At 40.6% G+C, this 22,516-nt stretch overlaps 1 protein-coding gene across 4 annotated transcripts in view; it reads right to left on the bottom strand.

Moving 5' to 3' along the window:
• The window catches only part of GMCL1 (germ cell-less 1, spermatogenesis associated), a 77,211-nt gene that overhangs the window by 38,423 nt on the left and 16,272 nt on the right, over positions 1–22,516 (bottom strand). For 3 of the 4 annotated variants that reach the window (XM_075207418.1, XM_075207415.1, XM_075207417.1), the window contains exons 2-4: positions 14,589–14,749; positions 9,719–9,842; positions 6,159–6,255 (exon numbers count right to left, since the gene is read on the bottom strand). In XM_075207418.1, the coding sequence (XP_075063519.1) occupies positions 6,159–6,255; positions 9,719–9,842; positions 14,589–14,740 (373 nt within the window). In that variant the 5' untranslated portion in view covers positions 14,741–14,749. Of the gene's footprint in view, positions 1–6,158; positions 6,256–9,718; positions 9,843–14,588; positions 14,750–15,772; positions 15,900–22,516 lie in introns of all 4 variants that reach the window. The other variant, XM_075207416.1, reaches the window with a different exon arrangement.

Genomic DNA, 22,516 nt, shown 5'->3' with positions numbered 1-22,516 from the left:
AAGTAGGGTATGCTCTCCATGCTTGCGATATGCCAGACATCGTTCCGCAGGGCCTGCATAGAGAGGGGGTTGGGGTTCTACCAATGGACAGCTATGAGGGATTTAGAAGCAGATAGGATGTGGGAGATTAGCTTGTTAGAGGGAGCGTTCTCATCAGGTAGGGGCAAGAGAAGGAACGTACAGGGTTCCTTGGTCACCTGTTAGTCCTCTTGGTTATTTATTCCGTTTCTAACTATGTATGAAAAAGGGAGCTAGGTGGAGGAAGACCACCATATGTGGAGCATCGAAACTCTCTGATACAGTTCCGAAGCAGCTCGGATTTAACGTAAGAAACATTTTGGAAAGCTTATCCAGTGTATAGTACCACCTATAATACACTTTAAAGGCTGTTTCATTGATTTGCGTAGAAATGGAACTCTTGTCAATTCCCTCCCTGACCTCCTCCCAGCAGGACTCAACTGGAGGGTGTCCCAGATGTTTCTCCCATATAAGTTTATGACACCCCTGTGAGTTGAAGGTGGTTCCTATCAGCCAGTTCCAGAATGGAGTTAAGGGGGAGCCAAGGGTTGTGAGCTTGTATCTGGCCCGACATGTGTCCCAAAGAGAGACAGGCAAAATGAGAGACTGAAGGGAGAAGGCTGCGGTCAGCTGGTCTGCACTGGGCAGGCCCCACAGGGAAGCTAGGGAGTGTACACCCGTGAGATATGTTTTCAGGTCTACCCATGCGATGATCCAATAGGGAACCTAAAATTTACTGCCACCTGGCTCAGGTGGAATGCCAAATAATAGAACTTGGAAAGGAATGTCAAATAATAGAACAGGAAACCTAGACTAAGTCACTACTATCCAAACCCAAGGAGGCGGGAGGCCTGGGACTCCTGTTACTACACAAATACTACCTTGCTACCCAACTTAGCCACATTATCTCATGAAACCTCAACCCCGGACTCAAGAAGTGGGTGGTCATAGAAAATGTGCCGACTCCAAATGCACCTGTGCGGACCTACCATGGCTCCCCAAAACTTGCAGACCCACCTTGGCATACACGTGCCCCTCTATTTCCTTCACTTTAATCACATGGGACCTGGCCAACAAACGTAACGCATTAACCCCCTACCTGTCTCCCCTGACACCCATCTGGACTCATACACTGATTCCACAGATTGGTCAGATGCAGTCTCCCGCTGGTGGAGATTGCACAAGATTGACCGCTTTCAACACATTATGGGGGAAACAGATCCTACATCATACAAAGAAATTTGGACAAAATGACACCCACCACACAATTTCAATACATACAAATTAAAAATTTTACACAATCACGATCTACACGACTCCACATATTCTCCTCTTTTGCATTAAAATGCCTATACTCTGCTGGATGTAGAGGCAACATATCAATTTTGTATTGCATGCTTTCCGCAACATCCGAGCAAATACTTGAGCCTCACAAAGAGCGTGGTAGTGTGACCTTGGGATCTCACTGGACAACGAAGAGTGGTCCATTATTCGTGCACGAACGGCTAAGGTCTCCATCAATACGGGTGTACAGGAAAACTGTTACAAAATATATACACGTTGGTACCTGGCTCCAGAAACAATACCCACCAGGATCTGACTGATGTTGGCGACTTTGTGGAGCTCAGGGCACTTTCTTGCACATTTGGTAAGAATGCCTTATTATGCAGATCTTTTGGGATCTCACCCTAGATATAGCTCGCCAGGCAACTGGTATTAGAGTCCCCAAGATACCGGTGAAGACATTACTTAACCAACCCATCCCTGGGTTTGACAAGGCTGCCAACCAGTTAATAGCACATATATGTCAGGCATCCAAATTGAGCATTGCATGTGCATGGAAACAGCCTACAACACCCTCGAAGACAGAACTAATTAAATCGCATTTGGTTTATTTCCTCCATGGAATATATCACCGCCCTTCTGAATGATACCGTGCCCAAATTCCGTGAGGTGTGGACACTGTGGTTCCACACACATCACGTACCAGTACCTGGGACTACCTGAACAAAACACCCATGCACCCTCCGCCCTCCCACCCTACCCGTGTATACCATCCTCCCCCTACTCCCCCAGTAAAAATATTACCACCGCTCCATCCTAATTGTTTTATTTATCTTCTGCACATGAGCCTGTCCTCTTTTTTTTCTCTATTATACCCACTTGATTACCATATTTCTGAAGCTAGTTATGTTACTGAACGATACCGGTTTGAACACTTGTACCAATTGCAACATGATGTCGAACTGAACATATGCTTGTAAACTCATGTAAACTGTTAAAACGGTTTCAAAATAAACCGTAAAAAAAAAAAAAAAAAAAAAATGTATCCTGCCATAATCACCACTGCCTGGTTGACCTGTGAGAGCATTAACTCTAGGGCTGCAAAAAAGAAAAAAAAAAAAGCTGGTTTTGTTTTGGGGGGTGGGAGGCGTGTGGTGTAAAGGTTAACTAAGGTGCATAGGCGATTATCGAAATTCCCTCCCTGACCAGTCAGGGCCTGTATGAAAGGTAAGCTTGTGATATGGTGCTAAAAGGATAGCAACTCCTTGTTTATTCTGTCTGAAGTCACAAGCATGGAAAGCAGATGGATACTGTCTGGATTTCAGTTCTGGGTGTAAGTGGTGGGTGAAGTGTTTCTACTGTAGGAAAACTATGTCAGCCCTATGTTGCTTTAGTGTGAGAAAAAGTGTTGTAAGTTTCAGCGGGTTATTAAATCCTTTAACCTTTTGGGAGAAAATCCTAAGAGCCATTAGGAGGTGAAGAGTGAGCTGCCTCAAGTCCTCCAGCGAGGGTTATATGACTGCAAAGAAACAGAAGAACAAAAAAATATCTATATTAAGCCATTGTGGGAAGAAGACATCTGGTAGTGTCTTAAGAAAAGGAAAGCGGAAGGGAAAAGAAAAGGAAAAAAGAGGGAGTCAGGGAAGTGGACAGGACCAGTTTACGGGGTCATATCGGGCCTGTGGTGCCAGCCAGGGAAGACGGAGAGGTTCGGTATGGTTGGAATATCCTTCAGGTGGAAGTGGCTAAGGACACTGGTTCAAGCCCTGTGGTCCAAAATGCGGGAGGGGGGGTGCCTGCTCCCCCCCCTGAAACCAGGGGTCAAATAAGATCTTGAAGGCTGGGAAGAGGATTTTGTTAAGGGCTGGAGAATAATGTCAACAGTAACCTAAAACCAGGTGGTACAAATAGATGTCCATATATTTGAACAGCTACCAAGAACAGTAAAAGAGAAACATAGTAGGAAGTTTAGTGGTATATATGGTAAATTCGCTGCCTTGGTGTCATCCTTGACTCCTCTCTCCCCTTTGGCCCCCACATCCTCTCTCTTGCTAAATCCTGCCGCTTCCAGCTGTGTAACATTGCTCGCATCCGGCCCTTCCTCTCCCAAGATGCCACCAAATGCCTTATCCACTCTCTGATCATCTCCCGCCTGGACTACTGCAACCTCCTCTTCACTGGCCTCCCCCACTCATCTTGATCCCCTTTGATCTGTTTTTAACGCTACTGCTAGGCTTATTTTCCTTTCTCGCCGCTCCTCTTCTGTCTCCCCCCCCCTCTACCTAGCCCTTCACTGGCTCCCATTCCCCTTCAGAATCCTCTTTAAGCTCCTCACACTCACCTACAAAGCCCTCGCCAACTCCACTGCGCCCTACATCTCCACCCTCCTCTATTCATGCTCCATCCCGCCCTCTCCGTTCTGCCTCTGACCGTCGCCTCTCTTCCCCCCCCCCTTATAACCTCCTCCCACGCGCGTATCCAAAACTTCGCCCGCGCTGCCCCCCCTCCACTGGAACAAGCTCCCTCCCTCCATCAGAACTTCCCCTAATCTGTCCAGTTTCAAACGGGCCCTAAAAACCCACCTTTTTCTTAAAGCCTTTCTGTCTCCCACTTAACTTCCTACCTTATCTTCTGCCTCCGTCCCCCTACTCTCCCTCTCTCCCCTGCGTCTCTCTGTCTGTCCACCCCTCCCCTTAGATTGTACGCTCCTCTGAGCAGGGCCATCTCTCCTCCTGTTTCCACCACTTCTAACTCTGCTCTCCAGCTACTTAGCCCTCCTCCTCGAGGCTCCACTCCACGTCCACTCTCGCTCCCTCCTCCCCCCTGGGGGTGTCCCTGTCTTCCGCGCCCTCCTTCTTGAGCCCCGTCATTTGCGGATCCTACCTCCCCCTTCCCCGTCCTCTCTAGCTGACCATTGAGCTTACTGAGTTGCTGTGCTTACTGTACTGTGCTGTCTCCCATTGTATTGTAATTTGTTTGTCTCTGTACGGCTCTGCGGACGCCTTGTGGCACCTTATAAATAAAAATTAATAATTAATACAGAGGGCCTAAGGTACATGGTTTCTTCAGGTCAATACAAGAGGACCATAAACCAGGAGTCCATCAAATAGAGTGAAGGAATAAGGTCAGACAACTTCTGTTGAAGAGCTTACGAGAAGCACATGTCAAAGAGGAGGAGCGAGTCCAGTAGCTTTAGCTGCCCGTGTCACATTTGTTCACTCAGTGGTTAGAAGCTTCAAAGGTGGTCAGGCGGGTCTTGGAGGGCTGGAAGCCTAGTCATGCATCGAAGGACAAGGAAGTGAGACTAGGAGTCCCAGATTCTCAAGGAGGCGGACAGCATCAGCCAGTCTCCATCCTGAGCGGAGCTTGTTGTGGAGCCAAATAAGAATACAGAAAGGAAAGTCCCAGCGGTAGCGGATGTTGTCTCCGACGTCTTCTCTTGAGGAGAGTGAGCAGAGCAATGTCCTGAAAGATCTGCAGGGTGGCGCTGTCAAATGAGATGAGTCAGTCTTACGAGACTCCCGCAGGACCACTTCAATGGTAGTATAGTAATGGCAGCGGAGGATGACATTACGTGTTTGAGAAGCTTCCTGGGAGCATGGACGGAGAGCACTGTCGGCTCTGTCCAATAGGGGTAGCAGGGACTAAGCAGGCGAAGATTTTCTTCAAGTATTGGTCAAGGACGTGCAGGTCCACCTCTTTTGGGATGCCCCTAATGTGCAGGTTGTTACGCAGGGCTTCATTTTATTGATCTTCTTGCTGTTCCTGCAGGTGAAGCACATCCTGTTGCAGGCATTGGAGGTCAGTCTCCGTGGCCTGGTGAGAGGGGACAACCTCATCCATTTTAGATTCGAGATGATCCGTTCTATTCCCAAGATCTAGTCAGCCGCCAGGGAGCCAATAGCTTTATGCATTTCCGCTTGAACTGCCTGTACAGATTTTCTCGTTTCCTTGACTTCACGAAATAAGGATGGCAAGTATTTGCTGGTCAGAGGTGAGTCCAAGTTATCGGAATCTGAGTGGTCATGGCTCTTCTTCCTGTGAGCTGGGAGGGTAGACGTCTGTGGGTGCCCGCAGCCAGTCAGGTATCTAGAGTAGGTCCAACATGTTTGTGGCTTGCAGTGGCAGATAGCCGGAGTCCTGCAGCCTATCCCATGGCAGATTTGCAAAGCCTGGGTGGGCTTAACAGGCGCTGCTTGTGTTTCAGAGCCAGAAAATCACAGAGCCAGCTACACAGAGTCAGGGAGAGACCCGAAATGTATATTAAGGCACCCCGAACTCAGAGTTATACAGGAGCACATCTACCTAGTATGGCTCACCCCAAGCATTATATTTATATTTTTCTTCCATTTTATAGATCAGGCAGCGAGATTCTAGTTCCCACATTAGCTGGCTTTGTAGCGCAAGAGAGATGGATATACTGAAGTGATCAGTGGGACAGCAACAGTAGCTTCTTCATTCCTCCTACGCTGGTGCTCAGCTCAAAATCATGCTCCTGGCTCTAATACAAAGAAGATGTGCTCAGTTCTTTGACACAACCTCTGCTCTAAATCTCAATGCCAGTTACTTCTCACAGTCAATCAGTAAGCAACAGGGTAAACAGTAAAGGTGGACAATGAGGACAGTAAACAAAGTGTTCTATAATTAACGCCAACACGACCAGGCCTCCAAACCACATGGGCACCAGCGCCAGCTTCTTAACAGATATATGCGCATTTTCTAGCTAAACAATAAACGGGTAAAGCATCGAGTATGGCGATTGGAGGAGAAAATGAAAACTTATACCCTGTCTAGGGCTTATTCCGCTCTATTAATGAGAGCTTTGTAAAGTGCAATATAAAATAACAGAGTCTTACCTTCTGCATCAATATTGTTGTCGGGTATCTCCAGTTCTATGACATTCATCTTGGACTCTTTCCAGGAGCCACAGAACATACTGGAGAAGTATCCAGACTGCAGGAAGACAACAACTGAATGTTATAAATGGGATCTTGGACTGCTAAAAACAATCAGGACACATCCAACATCCATAGTGTGTAAATGGAAATTTTCACTAAAAATACATCTAATATATTCTACAATGTAAAACACATTTGTCAAAAAGAGCAAGTCAGGGGGGTCATTTGTTCAGCTCCCATAGCGCAGTATGCTCCGGTATTTTACCCCTCAGCTGTACTTCTTAAAAAAGTCAAATGTTCAATCTTTAAGCAACAAATCACATACTTTGAGTCTGCATTCAGGGACCATGAATTCACTCTTCAGTAAGCCATCAGGAGCCAAAATCACATACATGTGAGCCATGCTTCATAAACACACCATTGCAATGATCCAGTTAACAACTAAAACGTATTGTGACATGACAGTCATTACAAAAAATGTTATGACTCGGTTATAGGTTCAGTTAAAATGATATAGTTCTGTATATTATCTTTTAGAATTCCCTCAAATATTTACCTGCCACTGATGTCAGACTGGCTTGTCTGCAATTTCATGGGGATGACCTAGCTCCCTTTTTAAATATCAGAAACAAAGCTTCAAATCATTGTAGCGCTGATTTCATTATGTACAAGTCCATAAACACAAGAAATAATGGTTTATCTACAACTGAACATAACCCTTTCAGAAGACGTGGGTGGATAAACATTTGCAACGGCTACTTTATCAGCCTTAATCTTGTTTAGTGGTAAATGTACTTCTTTCCTCCCGAGTTAGACCAATAATAGATAAGTGTACTTTGACTAATGAGGTACAACATATTTCCTAGCATTAATTCCTTCTTTGTAAACAGATGTGAAAAAAAAACAAAAAGGAAAAAAAATAAAAATTTAATAGGTCTCCTTTATTTTTTTCTCTAGCTATCTTTTAGAGACCCAGTGGTATTTAGCTTTTAATTTATTGCCATTCATATCTATAAAAACCTAGGGTTCTATAAAATGCCAAGAATTACCATGTTATAATCACCATTCCCTAAACTCCACTCTACATTATATACATCAATTTTATTACATAGGATTAAATCTAATAACTCCTACTAATTAAGAAATGAATGGTCTTTTACACTTGAAAATTAAACCATGCTTCCTCTGGCAGAACGACAGTGTACACCCGGTAGTTAAAGTCGCCCATAAAGAGAACTAGCCTTTGCTGCTCTCTCTTATTTGTATTAATATTATATCTTTCAGTATAATCTGCTATGGTCGGTGACTTATAACAAACTACAGTCCATACTCCACCACTTGAACTACTCTCCAGGTTGCAGCTCCTAGACAGTTCTGATTATGATGTGGTCTGCAATCATAATGCCCACACAAGCGGATTGAATAAGTAAGACCCTGCAAACTGTTAATTTCTTGACATGTGTAGGTGCTTGATTATAAAAACCTATTTATACGCTTATTTTGTTTGTAGCCTACCACCAGTAGAGGTCATTAGTGCTCTATTTCACACAGCTTAGAGATGTTGTTGCATGTAAACATCCACATGCATTCAGTCTCTAAATTATTGTATCTATCTAAATAAAGTTGTGTCCAATAATGCAAATGTGATTGGTAGCTACATACTAAGGGGGAGCATGTTACTTCAAACTTAAAGCTGCACTGCCAACCAGGAAAATATTTTCCTAAGGTGCCCCCTGCACCTAGCAAGAGCCCTGTGGCTACTTCATGCAGCTTTTCCCCCAAAATGGCAAATACATTTTGTTACCCACCATTAAATGGTGGCCAAGACAGGTCTGTGAGCTGCAGTGCCAGTCTAATTGGTCCACCAGCTCGCCCCTTTTTTTTGGGCCAGGACTGTGAAAGAAGCTTGAGAAGCCCTGGGAAAATGGCTCGAGGGTCTGGCTGGGGGCCACCTCAGGAAAACATTTTTAGGTTTTCGTGGAATAAGCCCAGGAGCCTGAAATGTGCAACACTTTCAGGATCATATGAAACTAGATCAAAAAAATATATATATATATATGGGTTAAGACTATGAGGGGCATATTCAATTAGCTTTTGGATTCGCGGTAACGCGCGTTACCGCAAAAAGTGCGCGTTCTTGCGGGTATTACGGTACCGCATTAACGCGGATTTTCGTTCGCAACCCTATGGGCTGCGAACGAAAATACACGGTACCGCAATAACGTGGATTACGTTTCGCGGCTGTTCCGGCGCGTTACCGCGAATCCAAAAGCTAATTGAATATGCCCCTGAAGGTGTAAACAATTAAAAGAGTGCTATAACAAGTCATAATTACTACTAGTATCTTATCAAGCACGTATCACACAGATCTCTCAGGAACAGGACTCTAAGATGTGTCATATTGGGAATTAGATTGCTTATAAGAGAGCTTACAGTGTGTTCCATAGCCTTTGTTTTATGCCTGCATTTGTTTTGTCCTTGTATATGTCCTGTTTTCCTCTGTTCAGCGCTGCAAAGCACTGTGGGCCCTTACAAATTAACATTACGGGAACTATATTTCATCACATAGAAGGCATCCTGTCTTAGCCTGCCTTTCTTATACAGACTGATGGCACAGACAGATATTCTTTGTTAAATGTCCATCCCAAGTTTAATTTTCTAATTGAAAGCGGAGCAGATTAATAAACAAACATGACTAGTACAACAGATTTTTGGAGAACACAGCCAAATCTTACGCAAGTATTCAGAGAGTTTGAAAGAAGTGGAAATCTAGGCCACACTTCAGCTATTACTATATTTCACAGACATCCCCTACTAAGATTTAGGATTGCCCAGGGAACAGAAGTTGGCCTTATCAGGAGACATACAACAGGTGGGATCAACATAGTTATACTGCTTGCTGTGTATGAAGATATACAAACATACGTAGTGTTCTCTTTAAAACCTTTGTTGAAAAATTAGATTTAGAAAGCTTAGCCGATAGTGCTATAGCCCAGATTAACGTTCATCTCATCAAGGAGCTGGGGAAAGATCACGATGTTTGGGCAATACAAAAGCGTTGGAGCGCTTCCATATGACCTCACTAGGGGTTACTTCCTGGTAGGTAGGACAGCTAACGGACATGTGCGCAGATGTAACGCTCTAGCTGCAGGCAGACGTTGCGTTTACTAACGGATTCCACGTGCACTGGAACTATTACCAACAAAAAGCTGGAAAACCTATTTTTCAGACACTGATGTTTCCCAAGTTGATAGACATACATAAAATCCATCTTTCAACTGCTACTAATAAAATCCCTGTGTGTGGAAATGGCTGGCGACACATCGCAGCAAAATGAATCTCCCCTAAAAATATAAAAGTAAAAGAGATTCATAAAGTAACTCCCAACAAAAGTAACAGTGTAAAACTAGGAAATGTAAACCCCCGCATGACCTGAGGTGGCTAAATGAAAAGTACAGATACGTTTCTTACCACTGTCACTTAAACAATTTGTCCTGTCCCCATTGATTGCTACTTACCTGACAGAGGTAGATTTTGTGCAGGCTCCATTCTTTACCAAGTGCACAGATCTTTATATCACTGTTTTCACCATTTAGGAATAGGGTCTGGTAAATGTATGTGGAAGTACTTTTCAGTTTCTTCCTGCAGGATCAGAAAAGAAGAATACTAGCAGCTCATCTGATAGCATATAAGATAAAAGGTCCTGCCACCACAAGATAGCTTGGCTCTCCATAACCCCTGACATGGTGCAAACCGTGTAAATGTGGGGTCATTCCACATCAAGTCCACCACCCGTCTCAGATTTAAGTAAAAAAAAAAATTAGTTGAGAGGATGTCCAAAAATTATTTCTACCAAATATCTCTACTGTCTGACAGTTAGTTTCTGAAATATTGAATTTTCAATGTATTATACCATTTACTAATTGCAGCTTATTTATTCCAGTTTATTTGAAGCATCAATGGTGTTTATTAAGGAATCGCCACAAAATTTGGACCCTAAGGTAACCTCCTCCTCCTGAATCCAAACCAAATTACTTTCTCTGCCTTCGGTTTTGAGTTACAGCAAAAATGCAAGCTTTTGGAACAGAATTAAAAACCCTAGGTCAAATCAGCATTACATATCCCTACTTTTTTTTTTTCTTCCCCTCTTTTAGGTGCTTAAAAAAAAGGTATACATTACTACCACAAAACAAAAACAAAAAAAAGAAAAAACACAACAGCATGGCACTCGGTTTCATAGTGAAAAAAAAATTGACGTTCGATTTATTGTTGTACCACAAACATAATTAACACAAGAAACCATGAAACGTAAAAACTTAAACATAACTAAAGTTGAGTCAACAATCGCATTTTCCCCTTGTTTGGAACCTGTTATAACGGTGTGTAATTTTCCTTAAAGTGTCAGCAGACAGTGTATACTGCCTTCCAGTACTTCCTTGGATAGTAGGCACTTCCGTTACACAGAGGGCGTGAATAAAAGGAACAAAAAATTATCTCTTGAAGGCCAGCACAGCACATTTGTTGATTGGTTTCCTTTCATGAAGTGTATCAGCACATCTTGTTCCCCCTCATTACATTGAATATACCCAATGTACCAGATGTTATCATACACTGCTGCTATGTATGTTCCAGGTTGCAAATCACTTGTCTACATTTTGCGACCGTGGTCATAGCGACACTAACTCTGGTTCCTGCTATCTTCAACCTCAACCATCATCTTAATTTCCCTAGATTACCCTATTCCCACCCTCTACACTGCTAACGCAAGACAACAACCTTCTGACCAACATTGCCACACACACAGCACACTCAATACTTTTACCTTTGCAGTCTGGCTGGTCCAGTGTGCAATATGATGTAGCACATGCCCTTGTGTTTCTAACTCCCATTGTCCTATAGATTGTAAGCTTTCAAGCAGGGTTCTCTTACCTCTCTGTCTGTATGTATTACCCAGTATTGTCTTATTAATGTTTGTTCCCAATTGTAAAGCGCTACGGAATTTGCTGGCACTATATAAATAAATGTTGATGATGATGATGATCTTCATGTCGTCTGATGACAAGCGGTTTATGTGTAACTCATCATTACTAATAGGCCGAACTCTGATGAGTATGTGTTCCTGTCACAGTCTTTGCTGTCTATGCTGTCTATAGATGCTATGCAGCTTGGTTTTGCAGTATTGTATTTCACTTTTCCTGTGTGACACGCAGAAAAACGGTCATGTACATTTTGTTTTGCCCAGTTATACAGGTCCAAAAGGTGTCAAGATGTGATGGGTTTCCACTGCTTGCAGACTGGTGCGAGTGACTAGACATTTAACTGTCCCTCCAATTCCGTCACACAGACTCTTACCATGAAATGTGGAAAACTAAATTCCATTGTGCTGGAAAGTTAAAGTCATCCTTATGGAAGCATAAGTTCAAAAAGTTTTTGCAGTCCTTGTATTGTGCACTAGCACCATCACTAATGTAGTGAACATATCTGAATTTTTACCAAAATTGGAGTAAGTGTTTCATAACTACTATAATGAAGGCATGCACAGTTATGGCTAAATGGTCACAGGTATCACTTATAACGCACAGACTCTGAAGTGCTTCCAGACCTGGGCATTGGTCACATCGATGAAGCATACACGAGGAACAAACAAGGATTTCAGTTAGGTCTTGGTAGTCCATCTTTAGTGGTAGAGCAGCAACCAATAATTTTACGTTTTGGTGAGTTTCATAAAATACACACATAATGTATGCCTCTTGCAGCAACACTAACACCAGGGAGGTTGTAAGGAACAAAACTTAGACCATTTTCCAGATGTTCGAGTTGGATTGTCTATGAAGGAAAGATAAAGCTCTTTTAAGTTTACGGTTTGTGAATCCTTTTTCCTCCTGGAACTTTTACAGAAACAAATTCTTTCTTTCCAGGGCACAACCGAGAATGTTCATCTTGGTAAAGCTGCTGATGAACGATTTATACAAGAAGGGCTTCCCCTCTATATTTTTCAGATTCTGTCAGTATGCCATGGGTTGCTTTAAGTTTTCTTTATTGTTTTACCATGTATTGTGTGACATATATTGCATAGACATACTATTCTACAGTCAGCTTAATTGTCTAGCTATTTAGTGCCAGAGATAATATTTTTAATACTACTTATTGTGGCACCTCTTCAAACTTTTGCTTTAATTCATATATCAGACTCTGTAAATCATCACAACCTGAACATTTGCTTATTCTCTGGGGTGAATCAACTGATGTGCTAGGAACAGACAACATTCAGTGAGCTTGTCTTGAATGGCTGTACTTACCTGCTCTCTTTCAGCATATGCCTCCCAGAGTCTTCTCTTTACCCCATGCAATTTCACTGGTGTACAACCAAGCTTTGTAATACTTTAATTTAGCTCATCTGTTTCTGCAGGTTCAGTTAAACTCTTCTTCTGTTGACATATCTATGTCTGTTGGTTCTTTACAATGGGACAGTTAAATTCTGCATTTTGGGCAAAGTTTCTGTCCTGGCTTAATAACAGCATGAAGTTGACACTCACCATGTTCTTTGGCCCACTTCAGTGACACAACTCTAAGATTTTTCTGGCTCCTTTTTTGTGAGACAAGAAAGGATTACAGCATGTGTGACAGGATGGACCGCCTATGCCACCCTGTCTGTTGTTGGGAACCGGCTGGGCTTACTTTGCCACTGTCCCCTTTCATTATTCCAAATACGCCCCTCTTACCACAGTAGGAGGAGCCTGCTGCCACCACTGGACTCCAGAACTCTAGTAGAAGTCTTAATTAAACCTTCCTGTGTCTTCAAGTGGACCCTCACACATCAAAAGATCTAATTAACATGGGTCCTTTCTTCAGACAGCTATTGAATACACATTCCCACAGAAAGTCACAAACCCCAAACAAGCCATATCCCCACATCACAACACACAAAAGACTTGCATCCACAAAGGCTTATTGTATCAGCAAGGTTAAAAAAGAAACAAATTTATCCCCCTGGTCTCAGAAAAAGATTTCCTATATCAAAATATACACAAGATAAAAAAATATGTGCATTGACAATTATATAAATAAGTGCCCTCTTCTATTTCCTTTAAATAAATTTATACCATAAGCTACTTGTAAGTGATCCAGTCACAGCATGTTTTCTGACATTCTTCATATTTTCACTGCAGCACCTTTTCATGATGGTAACAGATGATCAAAATTCATCTGTAAAGAGGCCCCAGCTATGTAATCCAGTGGTTTTTGAGTAGATAATAATATGGAAATCAGTATTTAAAAGACTGCCAAATGTGTACTTCGGAGGAGCAGATGCCATGATTGAATCTGTCCGATTCCCCCTCTGTTTCTCTGGAACGTTTCAGTTTCGAAAGGGAATCCCCTTCCCATCAGTTTCTGTATAGTAGGGTTCTCTCATTGCCTCAGTTTTGTTCACTTTTTGGGTATGGTTTTTATCCTAGCATGGTTCCTTATGTAAATTATCTATTCGGTACAGCAGTAATCGAACGTCAACTTAATTTTTTTTTTCTCCACTATGAAGCAGAGTACCAGGCTGATTTTTTTTGTGGTAGAAATGTATACCTTTGTTAAGCACCTAAAAAAATGGGTTATCTAATGTTTTAACCTAGTGTTTTTAATTCTGTTCCAAAAGCTTGCATTTTTTAACGCTAAATGTAAGGCAAATAAAGTAATTTGGCTTGGATTTTTGGATTCAGGAGGAAAACATACCTTAGGATCCAAATTTTGCAAAGATTCCTTAATAAACACCCGTGATACTTCAAATAAACTTGAATAAATAAGCAGGGATTAGTAAACAGTCTAAAACATTGAAAAAACAACAATATTTCAGAAACCAATGGTTAGATAGTCAAGATATTTGGCAGAAATAGTTTTAAAAAAAGAAACATTTGTAAAAATCTGAGTCGGCTGGTGGACTTTTCATTTTTTTATTTGGGGGGGGGTTGGTTATCTGATGTGAAATGACCCAGCGGTATCTCCACTAGGGGATGACTTCGCTAAGATTCATTGAGGCCAAAAAGTTAAAAAGGGGAGGCGTGTCCAAGGAGTGAATGGGGAGGAAACATTTACATTTTATTTGCTTGCATGATTAAAAACAAAGTGGTCATTTTTTTAGCTAAATTAGTTTTGTGGTTAATACTAACAAGGATGCGAGCATACGTGGAAGAGAAATCATGGAATGGTAAAGCAATTTTGTCTGATTTAGCGCTAGTGTTTCAGTAATAGAGGACTCATGATAACAGTGTTCACTAATAAAGGCGTTTTACATAAGGCGTTTGCAACAAAAGCAGCAAATAGCACAACTGCACAGTCATCTATAGCAATACCAATGATGCATTAACTTTGATCAGCCTAGAGCACACACAGACATACCTGCGTGGAGTATTAAGCAGGTTTTCCAACTCCTCATCAGTGTCCCCGTCACACTGACATTCCAAGCTCCGCTTTCTCTTTCTGCAGTCACAACAGCTAGGGGGCTGAGATGTGGATTCCTGGCCTAACAGTCTACTGCTCAGAGAGCCCATAGCAGCTTCCTGAAGAAAAAACCAAAACATTTTTATATCTCTCCTTATATATCTATATCTAGTATCAGAGTACCCCACTGTGTCAACATCATGTTTAATCAAGGCCCAGCCTAGCTCATTATTTACAGCAGATTTGAAGAAAAAAAAAAATAGAACAAAGAAGTAGAGTTAGTGTGGCAAATGCTCTGCATATTGGGTAGAAGGCCAGAAAATCATTAAACGTTTTATCCTAAATAAAGAGAGACTAAAGCTGGACTAGATCAGATCCCGAAAGAGAATCTTTTATTTCCACAGAAGACACCAATATTGATTCTGACCTGTGTATAGCTCAGAGTCCCAGTCAAGTTTGAGGGGCAATCAGTATGATAAATGAAGACTCTTTGTATACACACAACACTGTAGAATACTAATAGACAAGACATTAGGAATACCTTACCCCTGTAAAACAATCTGAACTCATTGGACCGACTTACGAGTGCTAAGGCAGTTTGGGCATTTAAATTACAATAACAACTGAATTTACTTTAGAGCTTTTTAAATGGAGGCAACTAACAGCTGTACATGGAATTAAAATAACTAAAGACACAAGAGAAGATAAATACATTAGGAGCAGAGTAAATAGCCGAAGACCGGTAGACCATGCTCAACAGACGGATGTTCATTAATCAAATGCCCGGAAGGCTTGTTAGAAAAATAAATATTATATGTCCTTTTTACCTTATTGTACCATGCAGGCCAACTACACATAGAAAGGACTCTGGAAATAAATGCTAAGTCTTGAAGAGTCTACAAAGTGATAAAAGCAGGACTTAAATATTAAGCCATATTTTCCAATGGGTTCAAAAATAAACAACAAAGACTAGAATTTTTTTTTTTCAATATTGTAGTTCCCTAGAGAATAAGCATCAGTTATGCTACTAGCACCATTTTGGTTAAAAAGAGTACTGAGCTATGTGTGATATGTAACATGTTTAAATGTACATATCACACATGCACTACAGCGATGAAACAATCGCACAAGGAGTAGTCTACCTTCTAGTGCCTGTCCGAGACCCAGAATCCAGTTCTCGTGGCCTCACGCCTCCACTTCCCAATCATGAGAGGAGAACTGAAACCATATACAGCACTGAGAAGTGGTTGGCAAGACAGAGAATTTAATCTGCAGAGGAGAAAGTAGCAACAGTAAACATGTGACAGTTAAAGAGAGCAGAATAGGGAGAGTGCAGCAGAAACAACTGGGAGAGCAAATATACTCCAGGAAGGACCCTCGTCTGTGACCTTTCCAGCATCTAGGGAGAAAGATCGCTGGCCTGAATTCTGACACAAGAGGGATCATAATCACAGAGAGAAGGAGAAAAACTACCACTGAGATTTTCCAGAAATCAAAGGCCAGATCAGTGCGGGGTATTAATTTTAACCAAATTCATCTAACATTTTGCGGGATTGGGGGGCATCCCATTTTCTTCTTACCCCCTGCACCAACATTTCTAGTTAGGACTCAGAGTTTTAATATAACATTAAGAGACTAAAGGGATAGTCAGGCTTACCTTCCTTTGTTTGATAATTCTGGCCTACTAAATGGCCTAAGACCATTCAACACCAAAGCAGACAGTTACAGAAAAAAAAAATGGTATAAATTTAGTTGGAGAACTACTTCGTACAAAGTAATTTAAGTATTACAAATATTTAGTTTCATTTACAATGGTTTACTAAAGTCATCTAGGAAGATAAGGAATCGCACTTTGAAAACTCAGTGCAGCTTAGATCAATTATTTTTAATTTAGTACCATATGTAAATATGGTACCATCTTGTTTAAGATAAATTATTTAGCATCTTCATATAGTCATTCATTAAATTTCCTGTGAATACATTTAACATTACCCACTCTTTTTCTTTGGTAGCAGAGAATAAACAAAAAAAAAAATCAGTCCCTAAAAAGTGTGAAGTTATTTGGGGGTCTTGTCTTGGTTGGGGGTCTTGTCTCTCTCTGCTTCCAGGAGCAGTGTAGGCGAAATCTTCATTAAGCATCATCAACACTAGTGTAGCACAATATTTGGTGCATAAATTAGGCAGAATACTTGGCATAATTGTCACAAAGATGCTGCACATGAATATGTTCATGTAACATTTAAAACAGGTTGGCCCAGGCCATACAGGGTGACTAAATAGGCATTATGTAAATTTATTAACGAGCGGGTCTATGGATGGCCTTCAAAGCACAAAAATAAAATACAAGAAAAAGGTCATTTTTCACTTGTGTGCAAGCATTAAAGCATTTCTCTCTCTGCCTTGCCTTACACTGGCTCCCCTTCCCCTACAGAATCCTTTTCAAACTCCTCACCACCAGGCTCTCTCCAACTCTACTGCCCCTTATATCTCTAACCTCCTCTCCATTCACACTCCTGCCCGCTCCCTGCGCTCGGCCAACGACTGCCGCCTCTCCTCCACCCTTATCACCTCTTCCCACTCCAGAATCAAAGACTTTTCCCGTGCAGTCCCCTTTCTCTGGAACAACCTCCCTCGTTCCATCCGTCTCTCTCCGACTCTGTGCTCCTTCAAACGTGCACTCAAAACTCACCTCTTCCTCAAAGCCTACCAACCATCTACTTAACCCTCATCCAACCTTCTCTCCTCTGGCCTCAACTGGCTCCTCTTGTGCCTGGTCTGTTTACCCTCCCTTAGGATGTAAGCTCGTATGAGCAGGGCCCCCCTCCCCTCCTGTCTCCATACCCGTTCTTCCGCTCCGTCTTAACTGCATATGACTAGCCGGAGTTTCTGAAGTATTGGTACTTTTTGTTCATTGTTCTGTATGGTTTCACCCTGTATAGTCTACTGTTAGTACTGTGTGCGGCGCTGCGGATACCTTGTGGCGCCTAACAAATAAATGATAATTTACGGTTTTGAGAGAACTGTTGTACAAACAGATTTTCACTTCCACATGAAAGGCCCTATTCATTAACGAATGAAAAAGGCGATACGTGCTGTATTTAGCATAAAATCGCCTTATCCTACGCACCGTGCATGTACAGTGTAAGGGCATGACTAGCTAGAGCGCACACAGCAACGTCCGATACCAGTTGTGGACATCAAGTACTAGTGATAACAGTCCCATGTGCATGCCACTTATGTACAGAAGACATAACATCCTAATGAATGCATTTTATAGGGGAGTGGGGGGGGGGGGAATATGAAAAATAAATAATAAAAAATTTAATGTTTTTTTTTTTTAAATTCTTTATTTTTTGTTGGAGAACACAGAGCAGGGATATGAAAAAGCTCAGGAGGTGGAGAGTGTGTAGATGACTCAGGACGGAAAGGGAGCAAAGCGATTTTATCACGCATGGGTCCTCATCACGGGGCTAATTGTTTGGGGGATGCGAGAATAAATACATTTTTAAATGCTTTGTAATGGCTATATTAACCGATAACACTAATAGAATTTATGTTTTCTGGGTTTTTTTGGGCAATTTGTAGTACACCTATATATTGGATGCATCCTGCAGTGTGTTGTCTGTTAGAGCTGAGACCCAGTAGCAGGCGCATCTTTAGATCTGCTCCCAGCTCAATGTGAACGTGTGTATGTTCGATTTACATGCGTTTTAATAAAAACGCAATTGAATTTGTTTTGCCTACTTTAATGAAGTAGGCCTGTAACAATGCAAAGCAGCTTTATCATGTTTTCCCTAATTTTATGAAAGTAACAAAACCTGTCTTCACTACTAGAATGCTACAGACACACTGAGACAAATAGGAACATTGTGCCTGTTATACGCTGCACACACCAAGCCAGGGCCAGGTAACGACCATCAGAAATACAGTGTGTCTAGTGGCAGGAGAGGGACAGAATGCAAAAGTGTTTTAGCAACTTGCTCCAACACACAACTGAAATTATGCAGATTACTGTGGTCAAGTACAAAATTGTCATCAGACATAGAATTAAGACATGCTACAGGTTATGAACTGAGCATCCCATAGATTATGCTGTCACTAGAGTTAAATGTATGCGCTTAACATGGGATTTTTATGCAGGTCAAGTACATGTAAATGAAAGTATCTTAAAAACAGCAGGCAGAATTTTAACACAGCAACAGATGCTGCAATGTGCTCAGTCAAGCTTGAGGGACCATAAAGAGCACGTTTATGTGACAATGTTCTCTCCCCTAATAAGAAGTGTTTAGTTAGTGAGAATGCTGCATAATTACAAGTAACATAGTATTTATTCCAAAAGATTCAATAATACCTACATAAGCATTTTAGATATCAGCAGTCTATATTTACTTTTTTTGTTTATGATGGATATAGCTTTTTTTGGTAGGATATTGGATTATATATATATCACATAAATGCTATTTTTTTAAAAATATATGGATTAACAAGGTACATCAAAACAGGAATTTCTCTGGCCACAGACATTTAATAGCAATTACAGAAAAATCTCACTTAGCCTTGGTCACATAAATGGTATGTATCAATTGGCATTAAAATTTTGCATTGAAGATGCTTTTCTAACTTAATAGCTTGTAAATCGATGTAAAAAAAGATTTAAAAAAATAACTCACTGTAGAACAATGTACACACACAACTGAAAAGATCTGGGATTTAAGCATTTAAATAATAAGGGGCTCAGACTAGTCAATCTTCAACTCCTACTCATAAGTGTCCACTAGAAGGTTGAGTGGGCTGTTCTTGGTGGGGGCAGTACCCGTCCTCTTATGTGATTAGGTTAGCGAGGACATAGATGCATGTGGCAAGGCAATTGTGGAGCTTGAGATGCGATATGGGGAACAGACGGCACAGACACAGACTGTGAAAGGGGTCAGGCTCCTTAAAAGCCCTGATGCTCCTATCAAACTAGTGTAGGGGTTTTTGGTGTGAAATGGGAATTTGAATTGCTGCTCATGACACCTTGTTCTCACTTAGATCTCTTCTTGGGCGATGCTATGCGATTTCTACATGCGTCAACGTAGCTGAACTTTGTTTAAAGTGATCGGAGGAATTGTGTTTGATCAATGTCTATTCACATTGGTATTTTTAAACTATCTCCAATACAACTGTACCAGTAGCAAAGATATAAAGATATTAAACAGATTCTGAATATAGTATCTCCCAAATATGGGAATAAAGGTATGCACACACAAGTGTTATTTTTCTGCATTCTATTAACAGGTGTATGGAGGAGAGACAAATTATCCCATAAAGACCATTGATCTCTATGGAGACATATGGGTGCAGCACAACGCAGAAGATTGAAGACCAATTGACCTGAGGATGAGCCAGTACAAGTAATAATTACAGTAGATTAAGAGGTAATTATTGCTCACTTACTTGAGCACATACCATGGACAAAGAAAAAAAAAAGTCCAGCTTTTACCAGCTACACCCAATATGGATTAAACCCTACCAGAAGGAAATTTGTAACAAAACAAAATTGTTTTTTCTTCTAGGCCATTATTTGGTCATTAACATTTAGACACACAGTTACTGTGTCACTTTAACAGAGGGAATCGCTGTCAATCCATTTGAATCATGTAGTTCTATTGGCGGTTTCTACATTCTACCCATTGGAATCGCATAGTCTTTTATTCCAGTCTAGTAAACATAAGCTTGTCCATAGTGATCTTACCCTCCTTTGGGGGCACAATACCAAGTGGTACTCGTCTAGAGTGGTGATCAGGTCCTCGTAACGATTGAAATAATCAGCATATCACATCAAATAAAAAAGTTCGCCTTAGGTCCTATTAATATTTGGCAGGGAATGCAATCTATCGGACGCGTTTCTCCACTGTAATAGTGTGGTTTCCTCAGAGATAGCATACTGCAGTCTGGTTCTTGCTTTTAAACTCACTTGAACCAATCACAAGAAATTAATTTGCCAATTTAAAACGCACATGTCAAGTAGTCTGAAGCAAATTAATTAACATTATATAAACATTTTATATTCCTTTGGTGGTATAAGGTGGTTTATATCTATAAAAACTTCAAAAATATAACAGAAAAATAATTCATTTCATACAAATATGTCATTTAATAATTAACACAATACTAATAATTATTTAAATCATCTTATTATAGATCAAAATCTAACTTTTGGTTAATCTCATAAATTACCCCTATAGATAACCAAAAGAAACTACTGTTCAGATTCAAAATCTATTTCTTAGGTTTCATTTAAACATTAAAAAAATACAATATTTAATATATTGCACAAGATTTGAAAATAATAATTTAAATAAAACTGTTACCATCCAGATCTTATAGGCACTTGAATTGGTAACCTATATGTAAAGCGTTCTCTCCTCAGAGCCAACTGGCACTCTGATTAACCATTCTAACAATAAGATACTTTAAAAAAAATCTTCAAATTCTCATCACTATAATAACCAATAGGAAGAAGACAAAAAGAAAAGGATTATAACATTTTTAAGACACAGTCGCTCAGACCACTTGGGAACAGAGTCAAATGCAAAAATCCAAAAAGCTTCCCTCTTACATAGGGAGGCAAATCTATCTCCCCATCTTTCAGTAGGTTTTATTTGTTCTATAGCGATAATATGTAACCCCTCTAGGGATCCATTATGTTTCTGAATAAGATGTCTGGCCAGACTGTGTGTACCATTCTTATTTAAAATATTTCTCCCATGTTCTAAAAATCTAGTGTTCAACGTCCTAGTAGTTCTAATGGATAAAGTATTGCCCCTGATGCAATGAGCAGTGTAACGTAAATGCGCCAAGGGGCAATACTTCTTTATCCATTCCATCTGAAGGGCTGGAACTCCCCTTCTATACAACATCAGCCCCATACAGCAGCATTACACCTTCACAGATTCCCAACACCATATATTTTGTCCTAGTAGTTCTGCCTATATATTAAGCTCCACATTCACACTATCAAGTATATAACATATTTTGTTTGATAATTTATAAAGTCCCTAATCTTGTCTTTGTTAGTTACACAAGATTCGAAAAACACTTTAGAGTATGTATACCTACACATGACGATTTTTTTTTTATTACATTTAAAAAAAATCTGATGGTTTCTTAAGAAAACTTCTATCCCAACTTGTTTTCACTTCTTCCTTTCTTTATCTTCACTCTCCTCTCTCTTTCTGTATCTACTTTTTGTTTAAAATGACTAGGCAAAAGTTTATTTTTTAAGGCAAGTCCTCGTCTGAATATAATTCTAGTTGTATTTTGTACTGAATACATTAAAATCTTATGTTTTCAAATACTAAAATTCTTTCTTACAATCCTCTTAATTTGGCTAGAATAGGAGTTGAACTGACTTATACAATGGACTTCCTCCTTTCCCCCTCACATTCTTTTCCAGATTTTTTTCACTCCTAACTTCTACATCCAATAAATGTTGCCGTTTATTCTTTATTGTGTCTAAAATATATTGGGGATAAACATTATCTTTAAACAAGTCAAAGTATTTTAGCTTGTTTCAAAAAAGTTTGTTCTGAACTACAATTCCTTCGCAGTCTCAAAAGCTGACCTTTGGGGAAATTGTTCTTCCATATCCCCAAGTGACAGCTCCTATAATAAAAAAATTGAATACTGTCAACTTTCTTTGTGGTAGGTTTTTGTTACAATCTTACCTTACTCAATTCGATAGAGCAATATCCAAGAAGTTGATATAACTTTTATTAACGTGACTGGTGAATTGGAGACCAACATTATTAGTGTTCAAATAGTCAACAAAAAAGGCAGAAGATTCCACATCCCCATGCCAAACAAAAATATCTTCCATAGAGCACCAAGATATACATCAATAT

The sequence above is a fragment of the Mixophyes fleayi genome, chromosome 4 (assembly GCF_038048845.1).
Source record: "Mixophyes fleayi isolate aMixFle1 chromosome 4, aMixFle1.hap1, whole genome shotgun sequence".
Lineage (NCBI taxonomy): Eukaryota > Metazoa > Chordata > Amphibia > Anura > Limnodynastidae > Mixophyes > Mixophyes fleayi.
This window is presented reverse-complemented; position numbering and strand designations above follow the sequence as displayed.